The sequence below is a fragment of the Charadrius vociferus genome, unplaced genomic scaffold (assembly GCF_000708025.1).
Source record: "Charadrius vociferus isolate BGI_N301 unplaced genomic scaffold, ASM70802v2 scaffold430, whole genome shotgun sequence".
NCBI lineage: Eukaryota > Metazoa > Chordata > Aves > Charadriiformes > Charadriidae > Charadrius > Charadrius vociferus.
The window spans coordinates 3,095,888-3,106,836 of record NW_009646541.1 but is presented as its reverse complement, the minus strand read 5'-3'; the positions used below and the strand labels follow the sequence as shown (position 1 = coordinate 3,106,836).

General features: G+C 39.2%; 1 protein-coding gene across 1 annotated transcript in view; it reads left to right on the top strand.

The window, feature by feature from the left end:
- METTL9 (methyltransferase like 9) overlaps window positions 1-10,949 on the top strand; it is a 27,590-nt gene that overhangs the window by 9,536 nt on the left and 7,105 nt on the right. Inside the window, exon 6 of the mRNA XM_009886333.1 lies at window positions 5,527-5,647. Coding sequence (XP_009884635.1) covers window positions 5,527-5,647 — 121 coding nt within the window. The remainder of the gene's footprint in view (window positions 1-5,526; window positions 5,648-10,949) is intronic.

Below are 10,949 nucleotides of genomic sequence, written 5' to 3'. Positions count from 1 at the left end.
TGTAGGGAATTGTGAAGGTAGCACAGAGAACTCTTATTCTGCATTAACAAAATGTTTGGGCCCTGAATAAATATGTCTTAAGGTTTCCAGCAATGTTGTTTACCGGGAGAAGAGAGAAGATGTCGTCCAAAACCAAAAACTATTAGCTGAATTCTAAATTACTTATTTTTTTTCTTGAACTGAAAGTTAAACCATAGCAATAATGATGGCGCAGCCAATCCTGGAAACCATTTCCAGGCACATTAAGGACAAGAAAATCATCAGTAGTAGTCAGCATGGCTTCACCAAGGGGAAGTCATACTTGACCAACTTGATAAGCTTCTACAATGAAATGACTAGCATGGTAGACAAGGGAAGTGCAGTGGATATTGTCTACCTGGACTTCAGTAAGGCCTTTGACACTGTCTCCCATAAGATCCTCATCAAAAAGCCTTTGATCTATGGGCTGGATGAGCAGACATTGAGATGGGTTGAAAACTGGCTGAATGGCCAGGCCCAGAGGGTGGTGATCAGTGGCATGAAGTCTAGTTGGAGGCCAGTAACTAGTAGTGTACCCTAGGGGTGTATACTGGGTCCAGTCCTGTTTAACATCTTCGTTAATGATCTGGATAATGGGGTAGGATGATGTACCCTCAGGAATTTTGGTGATGACTCAAAACTGGGAGGTGTGGCTGACGCATCAGAGGGTCGTGCTGCCATCCAGAGGGATCTCAACAGGCTGGAGCAATTGGCTGACAGGAACTTCATTAAGTTCAACAAGGAGAAGTGCAAAGTCCTGCACCTGGAGGGGAACAGCTCCATGCACCAGTATACGCTGGGAGCCACCCAGCTGGAAAGCAGCTTAGCAGAGAAGGACCTGGGGGTCCTGGTAGGCACCAAACGGAAAACGAGCCAGCAATGCGCTCTTGTGGCAAAGAAGGCAAATGGTATCTTGGGCTGCATTAGACAGAGTATTGCCAGCGAGTCAAAGGAGGTGGTCCTTCCCCTCTGCTCAGTACTGGTGAGGCCACACCTGGAGTACTGTGTCCAGTTCTGGGCTCCCCAGTACAAAAGAAACGTAGACATACTGAAGAGAACCCAACAAAGGACCACAAAGGTTATTAGGGGGTTGGAAAATCTCTCCTATGAGGAAAGGCTGAGAGAATTGGGACTGCTCAGCCTGGTGAAGAGAAGGCTCAGAGAATCTTCTTAATGTATATAAATGCCTTAAGGAGGGGTGCAAAGAGGATGGATTCAGGCTCTTTCCAGTAGTGCCCACTGACAGGATCAGAGGCAATGGGCATAAACTGAAACATGGGAGGTTCCCTCTGAACATCAGGAAACACTATTTTGCTGTGAGGGCAGCTGAGCAGTGGAACAGGTTGCTCAGGGAGGGTGTGGACTCTCCATCCTTAGAAATATTCGAAAGCAGTCGAGACACAGTCCTGGGCAGCTGGCTCTGTGTGGCCCTGCTTGAGCAGGCGTTTGGAGCAGATGAGCTCCAGGGGTCCCTTCCAGTCTCAACCATTCTGCGATTCTGATTCTGTAAACAAACTTCCAGTATGTAATGATAGTGAAAATATGGGTGTGTTACAGTTATAGACAGGCAGTTGCTTTTTATATACAGATACTGTCTGTCATATTAGTTTTCTCCCACAGTTATTTCACAGATTCTCTTACAAAGCAAAAGAACCTTAATAAGATGTATCTTATTATCTGTGTTTAATTTGGGGGGGGGGGGGGGGTGGGGGGGGGGAATGTATGCTTTGTATGTTAATGTTCTGCGGAGCGAATGGAGAAAAGTACTAGTAGACCATCAGTGGTCTCCTCCTTCTGTAATGTCCAGATGTGTCCCTTATTTTTTCCTCCAGCATCAAAAGTTTGAACATTGGGTTTTGTATTCTCAGCAACTTTCCAGGCTTTTGCTGTAGTAAAACATGTTTTCCAGCAATGAGTTTACAGCTGAAAATTATGGAAATAAGCTTTTCCTGTTCACATGGATTTTTGTGTAATATTGTATTCATTTCCTCATTCCTTACTTCTTGATATATTGCCTACTCAAGACCACATGGAATGCTGGAGCTCACAAACTTTTTGGGTGACTTCAACTTGCATATGCAAAAAAAAAAAAAAAGGTCGTAGCTTACTGGGAAGGGTGTCTTTTTCTCCCCTACTTCATTTATCTTATACATTTGATAGCATTTTATTAGTAGCATACTGCCTTCAGAAGTGGACTTCATTCTGTCTTTGGTGCTTGTTTGCCACTGTATAAAAAAAAAAAAAATATCTATCTATCAAAAGGTATCTGCTGGGGCAATCATATATCTTCCGATTCTTATGCCTCCAGCAGAAGGTCTGTAAGAGGACAGTTAAGCAATTCACACATATATGTTCTCTGCCTCCATAAAGATGACATTTCTGAGCAGCGTATTAGGACAACTGGCATGTTATGAGTGAAATTCTTATCCCAGAGGACCTTTTGAGACAATAGTTCATCATCGGCTTAGTGACTTCTGTTACAGTTGTATTCTGCAGGGCAGGCAAGCTGGTAAGACAGTGAAGAGGTTTTAAACAGCGAGTAAAAGTCTAGGAGAAAGGAAAATTCAGTCCCTTTTTCTTTCGCTTGTGAGGTATTGTGACACCTCCAGGCAGATGGCTAAGGTTCATCAGAAATGAGAAAATACTTATCACGGAGCAGTGATCCCAGTACTGTGTTAGACCAGGCATTCCGAAGACCTACCCTGTCTTTCTCTTCCTCAGTGCTGAAGCCTTTGACCTGACCATTAACATCACCAACTTCTCACTTACCAGTTACCAGTATTTACTTCTGCCTCAATGGTGATATCTTCTTAGTCACAGTGATGTCTTCTTCCCTAGGAGCAATCCAATACCTCTTGGGTTTGCCTCTGGTATCGTAGCTCTGAAGTGTGATTTCTGCTATGAGTAGTGTATCTCTCTTCCACAAGTCGTCTTGATTTTTGTTGTGACCTTTTTCACGTGTGAGATTGGCCTATATGTTGTGCACAATTCCATATGTGTTACACATGATTCTGTATACATTAAGGTACACATTATATCACATTCTTGGGGAATGTGGTCATTACACATCAGTTAAGCATTTTGTAGTGGAAGCTTGCTTAAGAAGTATTTTTTTAATATCCTTAAACTTTGAGCAGTAGCTTACAGATTTGTTGTTTTCTTTTGATCTGTCATCATAGCAAGGCATTACCTGCCCCATATGGCTTGAGGTTTTGTTTTGTTTGGGGTTTATTGGTTTGGGTTGGGTTTTTGTTTTTGTTTTGCTATGGAAAAGATACCTAGTTTAAAATCTCCCTCTTCTGGAGAGCCACTGCAACTACAGCTAACTTCTCTTAAAAGTGTGTTCTTCAAATTCGTTTTTCAGAACGAAGTTATTTTACAGCAGCTCTTCATTATTCATTGGAGGCACTTAAAACTGTTGATGTTTTCATATTGAACTACTGGACTACATCACGTTCTATTCAGAGTTATATTAGGGCTGTTTAGTGAAAGATGTGTGTGCAAAAAATGTAGATGTGGAAATTGCTGAAGTTCAGCTGTTACTATGATGAAATCTGAGCTCTGCTCGTGATTTATCCCTGTCCCTTAATGAAATATTTTCCCATTCCTTGTTCTTTGTACTATAGACATTTTTCATAATTCATGCAGTAACTTAAGGTTTTATAGTACAATAGGTAATATTATTTTCTTAAACCAATATTGTTCCAGTGAAACCAAATCAGGATTGCACCAGTGTGAGTGATTTGGCAGATGTTCTTCCTTTTTTTTTGTCCTTCCTGAAGTTCGTGTATAAACATGGAATAATTTTAGTACTGAAAACTGCAGTCCTCTTTAGTGTGCTGAACAGGCAAAGTACGAGCCCCAACATCCTGTTAACTGTGTCTTAGTCCTGTTTTCATCTTTATCTAAAAGTAATTTGTCTGTCGCTGCCCTGCCGACACTGCTCATACGGTTAACTGTTGGCAGTCGTGACAGTGGGGTGCACGATGAGGGCCCTTGTTTACTTCTAGGTGGACTGAAAATGCAATTGAATACAGGCCAGTAAACAATGTCCAAATGGAAATTATTGTCATTGCCAATAAACAGTGGCTGTGGACCAGTGACCTGGTAGCGAACACTTCCCGTCTTAAATGCAATTGCCCAAGTGATTAAGTAATTCACTTATAAGCCTGTAGTTCTTTGTTTTCCTGTGTAGCATTAGCATTACATGACTTGAGATAAGTTGTGATCATCGTATGAGCGTGTGTATGTACTAAAGAATAAATCTGGGCTATATCAGAGGCTGCAAGCATTTTTTCTGTTAAATGCAGAGCGACATGCGTTGATTCTTTCATGATTCTGATTCTTTTATGATTCAGAGAAATTCTTAGGGTTTATTCAAAAGCCTGCCCAAGTTAATGACAGGTTTTTTCCACAGATTTCAGGTTTTTTGGATTGTGTCCATACCTGTTCTGTGAGTCTCCTATCATCACTGAATGCTAAGGGGGAAAAAAAAAAAAACAAACCAAAAGAACCAAACAGAAAATAATATAAACTGCCTCATGGAGAGAAAGTTCATTTAGGGGCTGTTTCTCAGCTTGAATTGACTTTCCTGATATTTAAGTAATTAGAATTGAGTAACTAACAGAATGCCAGTAGATACTGATTCTAGATACTAGGTGGATGCCTAAATGTATGCTTTGAGCTGTCAGAAAGCATACTGTTCATAAAAGGGGACTCATTTAACTCCTGTATTTTCTTTCTTGATTCATATTTGCTGATGCCTTTATCTCTTATTCGTTAGAGAAGACTAGGAGATACCATCCGTCCATGAGAATAAGTAAGAATTAGTGTTAATTTCACTGGTATTCTTTTTATGGTTTATATTATCTTGTAATCATTTATCTTGTAATAATTTATTTTAAAACAAAATTAAATAAGGCATGATATTTCAAACAGCCCTTTACACCATACCTGAATTTTGTGCATTAATCATGACTTCCATCGAGTACGCAGCAACTATAACGCTATAGTGGATAGGTAGTAGCACAGATTTTAACTTAAATAAAATGATTTTATATTAAAATGTTTGCTTCCATTTTCTGCTTTTCTTTCTCTTCCGGGTTTTTCAGCCTCACTAAACCGTTTCAGATGCTTTGTTCTATAATTGGATTATATTGTTCAAATTGATTTCTATATTACATAATACAGATGTGTGCTAAAGTAGTGAACAGGATTTCTTAGGTTGCCTACAGTATACAAAAATTAACTCTTTGTGTGCTAATTATCAGCTATTACAAAAGGAGCAAACAACATAAAATACATATTTGTATGTAGAATTTGAAAATACAATTGGAGTATATTTGGTATCTGGGATACTTGCATTTCTTTGTTTAGAACTGATTGTACGCATTCCTGTGTACATGCTGTATATGTGTATATAATGTGAATGCTTTAAAAATATTGTGAATTGACCATGAAAGTTAATCTTCTTCATCTTGAAAGCTGTGTTTTCATCTTCTTCACCAGTTTGTTTCTAGGTCTTCATGATGCCATGTTCTATTTGATCTGTCTGGTTCCACTTTGCATTGCAGTCATACAGATCCTGACATGGACTCCCTTTTCCATCCAGAATAGTCATATGACAGCTGTATGCTAAATATGTAACGGTTGGGCAGTAAATCTTCTGCTGAGCTGTACCACAAAAGAGTTCATATGTTTTAAATGTGAAAAAGCAAAATTGCATTAAATGGACTATTAAACCAAATGCAGTTTCAGCCACTTCAATAAAGTCACATTCTTCAGTCTGTATAAACTATAACACCGATCATGTGCAGCCTTAATGCTGAGCCAACACAGAGTTCTTTTTCTAGTTCAGTTGTTTGCCTTTAATGGGCTTCATCCTTAATTACGAAATGAATTCATTTCTGGTATATACGGGTGACTCCTTTGAAGAATGGAGATGCCTGATCAGGTAAAGGAATCCCAACTCAGTACCTGGAATTCAAGGGAACTGTATTTTCTTAAGCTTAGTGAAAGATGGTGGATTAATCTTGCCGTACTGATGAAATGGCAGATCTCTGAAGTTGGTCTGGAAGAGCCTGGTGGACATCCCTCGTGGATGGCAGGGAGATGAAGGGAAAAACGTAGATGGTGTCTAGCTGACCAATATCAAGATGAATCTGACAGCTACCACAGGAAGAGCCAAGACCAATTAACTGCCCTGTAAAAGTCTGTGTAAGGCTAATGAAGAAAAAGATTAAAGTGCTGTTCAATAAAGCGTTGCTGGATATGGAAAAAGCTCCATATATCCTCGCTGGCTTTCCAAATGTCTCTGGTGGCAGGTAGATGCAATTTTCTGGCTTTAACTGGGAAAATCATTTTGAAGGCGCCATATTGTTAGTACTTTGTACAGAATGTCATTGTGGTAAGAAAAACATTAGCGCCGGGATGTAGTAGAGTTCGGTTAGTTGGACAAATCTGAGCGCACACGTATTGAATCAAGCTCTAGCCGCTTAGTAGCGTTACACTGGCAAGCTCATTTGATGTGCTGACAGTTGAAGCTAATTTCTGATTACTGAAGTTGAAGTCAGTTAATTTCTGATTAATTCTTACCAAAATCTTTTCAGTTAAGCTTTTAAATGGATCCTGTGATTTTTAAAGGTTTTTTGACAAAATAGTGAAATAGTGAATTCAGAAATAGTGAATCCTCTCTTCATTTCACACATGCTGTAATGATAAGATACATTAGCATGTTTACAATACTCCTGTTTAATAAATATTCTTTTTCCTCCAGTATATCCAACGTGTAATTGTGTAATGATAGATAGCTTAAGTATAATATAATCACTTCATTATTGTTCTTCATTTCGCCTGGGAAAACATAATTTTAGAAGCACCTTTCTTAGGGAGTGCCAGTCACTTGAAAGTACGAGAAGATGCATTGCATGTATCCCGATTTTAAAATGCTGAGTCTGCTTATTTCGAAGTCTCTATGTTTATCGTGATAGGTAACGTGGAAAAGAAAAGGGTGTAAGAAGTTGTCTTGCATTTTGGTGGACGCTAGCATAATTTAATGAAGAGGTTTGAGATTTGAAATACCAGTGGTGAAAAAAATAGTCTTTCGTGACTCAGTTTTTACATTTGCAGAGTAGAAACAACGTTGTTTCCTTGTCTTCTTTGAAGGGCAAAGTGCTTTCAAAGTGATGAGTGAAAAGGTTGGATAGCATTTTTAAATATTTAGAAATCCAAATGAACCCTGTGATACGACTATGAAGATTTATGTTAAAATGTAAGAAGCCAGAAGCGTGATGAAGTTTTAAGTTGCATTATCTGGGTTTTTATCTGTCTTGTCAGAGATACCATTATTCATTTGCATTGTACATGCTAATAGGATTACATACACATACTAGTGTCACTTGTATTTACATATCTAAAGAATATTTACACAAATACCACAGCAGATATGGATTGTGTGTTTAGATTCTGAATTTTAAAAGATTTACTACATCATATGTATGAATTTTGTGCCTGAAAGGCAGAAGGAGCAAAAGCCAGAGGACAAAAACCTGAAGGAATTTAAGTTAATGTAGTCTTTGATTCCTTATATGAAACTGTCTTCTCCCTGACAGTTCCTTTAAAATGGTAATAAATGACTTAAAATAGTTTTATTTTTCTTTTCTGTTTCTGTATATCCTAGATTTCATATGTTCATCCTATCCTCATAGAATATACGTTTTGATAGGTGAAAATGTTATTGTTCCACAAATAGGGTTTCTTAGATGACTGTGTTTATTAATTAGTTCTAATATTAAATTATTAGAACGTAGTGTACAACTGGGAGAGTACTGTGCTATACAATAGGAAAACTAGTAAGTGGTTTTAAGAGTCAAAATTATGCCAAGAATTCTTTGAAATTATCAGAATTCTTTTTTCTGGAAAAATGTTTGGTAAAGACACCATTTTGTTTGCTGAAATAAGAAAGGAGTAAGGGGTGATATAACTGAAGGCACAGTTTGAATTGCCTTTATAAACTGCTGCATCTGTAGAATTAAGATAGGAAAAGTAAATAGTCAAAGATTTCTAAGCAAGACAGCTTTAAGATATGAGAGAATAACTGTGTAGAATAAACTAGTTTAGAAAACAAATCTGAGAAATGCAATACAAATTATTTAATATGTAAAATATTAATAATTTTGAAAATTTATTATTTCTTATTGTCCCTGTCTTTCACCGCACCAGCAGTCAATCCAAAGGAGGACTGGGAAAACTGCTCTAAATTCAGATGGTAGTCTTACTACAAGAAGAGAAGGTTGGCGGTATGCCATCATTGACATTGCTTACTCTCCATTTCTCTGTCACCCACTAAGCTTTGTTATCCTCTGCTAAACCTACATGATTGGTTTTGGCCATGAATCAGGTAAAGGATGATCAAAGGCAAAAGTTCAGTGTCTACAACAGCTGATTTGTCTGTTTTCTCTCCTTATTAGCTAATAGCATCTGAGCTTGAAGTGCTGCTGCTGGAAAAATGCCCCAATTTAATCTTGATAATTTAAGAGTGTCTAAAACAGTCTCATAAATGATAAAGAGGGTTTAAGTGTGTACAACATCAAATGCTGTGATAACTTCAGAGAATCAGAAATTTGATGCCTGCATCCCATTCTTAGAGTTTCTCTATAAATTCTGAGAATTTGGATCTTAATACACTGAATGAATTTTATTTATTGAAAATCAATAGGTAAAAGCATCTACTAGATTTCAAAGGATGTTATCTAATAGATACTAAAGAATGTTAGTCTAATATAGTAGTAATATATGGTTAGTGATAGAGTGAAAACATTAAATATGCTCTGTTGTCATTTATTCAATCTTAAGTAGGAAAAAACTCGATTTATGTTTTGTGGAGCACACAGGCCTGCCTCTGTTCTCATCTTGTACAAAATGACCTTCCCAGCCGGCTGCCGTGCTGGTATTGGAACTGCTGGGTAATTCGTGAATATACCGTGTTGGCACAGCTAGTAGGATGTTTACATTTTAATATGGCTGTACAGCTTAACGGCTGCTGTCAGGAAAGACAAGCAGGAAGGTGAAGGAACAGCTGAGAGGAGCCACATCTCCACAAATACTTCTGAGCCCTTCCTTACAGAATTAAGCCAGCTTGGGAAAAAACTCCGTAGTACGTGCAGTGAAAAGAACTATAGCTGGTTTTGTAAAGGAACGTAGAAGCGAGGCTGGGGGGAGTTGTCTTAAAGAGTTGGACAGACCCACAACGGGGCTTCCCAGGTTACCTTTGGGGGAGAGGATTTTAGACGGGTATCTACGCTTGTTCGGCTTGGACACCTCTTTCTGGTAACCACTTTCTTGCTATTGTTTAAATAATAGAAGGGAAAAGTTGTTTTATCACTGTACTCGATTGGGAAAATTGCAGATGTGCACCTTGGACCACGTGAGGCTGCACAGGCAGCCCTGTCACCGAGTCCTGCTCCAGAAGACCAGATTTGCTCCAGATCCTTGCGATCACCTCGAAGCAAACACAGGCTGCTGAAACCCTTTGGGTATGTTTTGGACATTTTGGCCTCTAGGTATTCAACTGACTATAGACATTTTCCATGAACAGAAAGAAGAAACACTATCTAAATAGTTGAGGAGAAAGTAGGAGGAAAGCAATTCCTTCTTTTTCTGGAAATGCTCTCCCAGCGCAGTAACTACTTTGAATGACGTATGCATACACTTACACAACAAGTATTCTTCTGGGGTTGTCCAGCAGTTGGTTGCAATTCCACCAGCCTACATGCAAATGACAATACATCAAAATTCTTACTTAAATATGCATGAATAGTGTGTTCTTTATAACCCATCGAGAAAAATATGCTTAGTATACAGCTAGTGCAGCAGAATATTAATGACAAATGTAACACTGGGGAGGAACTTTGAAAAATCTCATTAAAACATACCCAGCTTGTATACTAACAATGCAAGGACAAAAGCTACCATATTTCTTAATTTATTTGGTATGCAATTCATTACCTGTATTTTAGGTATGATAAAATTAAGATACATTTCCCTGTGAACACCATGCAACTAACCTGAAGCAATTTTATTTAGTGGTTTACACATTGTGAGCAGATGTCTGTTTGAAAAGCAGCAAATTTAGCTTTTGTCATTTTGGATTTTGATTATAAAGTTATTTTATTCCTGGAGGGGAAAAAATAAGCTAATCTGTCTTTACAAACAAGAACATACATAGAAAGGAGAGTCCTAATCCCAAACCAAATAAATAGACCAAAAAAGGCATCTTAGCCCATCTAGCTATGGGAAGGGGGTGGGGGGGGAATCTTCATGTGGAAAACTGTCTAAAGCTTTCATGTCAAAAACTTCCCTCAAGGAGGTTAAACATCAGTGAAAGTGAACTGAACAGAAAAATCCTCTGGCACTATTCTGTTGTTGCTCGGGTTTTGCAGATTTCCCAGGATGAGCGAGGTTGGATGCGATTAGTGTGTGATCAGAAGATCTTCCAGGCAGAAGCCGGGATCCCGCGGCGGTCTGGCTTCCAGGGTGGGAACGGAGGGGCTCGGCCCCACCTCTGCACTCCCACCCAAGGGAAGGACACCGACTGCTTGCGGTTGCTAAGAAACGTTTTTCTGAGATTGGAGATGATAGCCCTGATGCCACACTCTGCTAGAATTTGATTAACGATCGGCTTTGTCTACATTCAGTTTCAACTGCATGCAGTATTCCTTCCTTTCTAGGCTATCACCCCGAGTCACCCGCGTTTACCGGAGCACGGGTGAGAACGGTGGTGCCTGATCCAAACACACCGTAACGGCGGCGTTTGTCCCGGCACCGCACGTGCGGCTGTACGAAAGACCAAACGGTGTCTATCCAGCTTGACCCGTCCCGGATTAAAATGCTCCGCGGAGCGCGGCCCGCCCCAGGCTCGCCCTCCTCCGCCG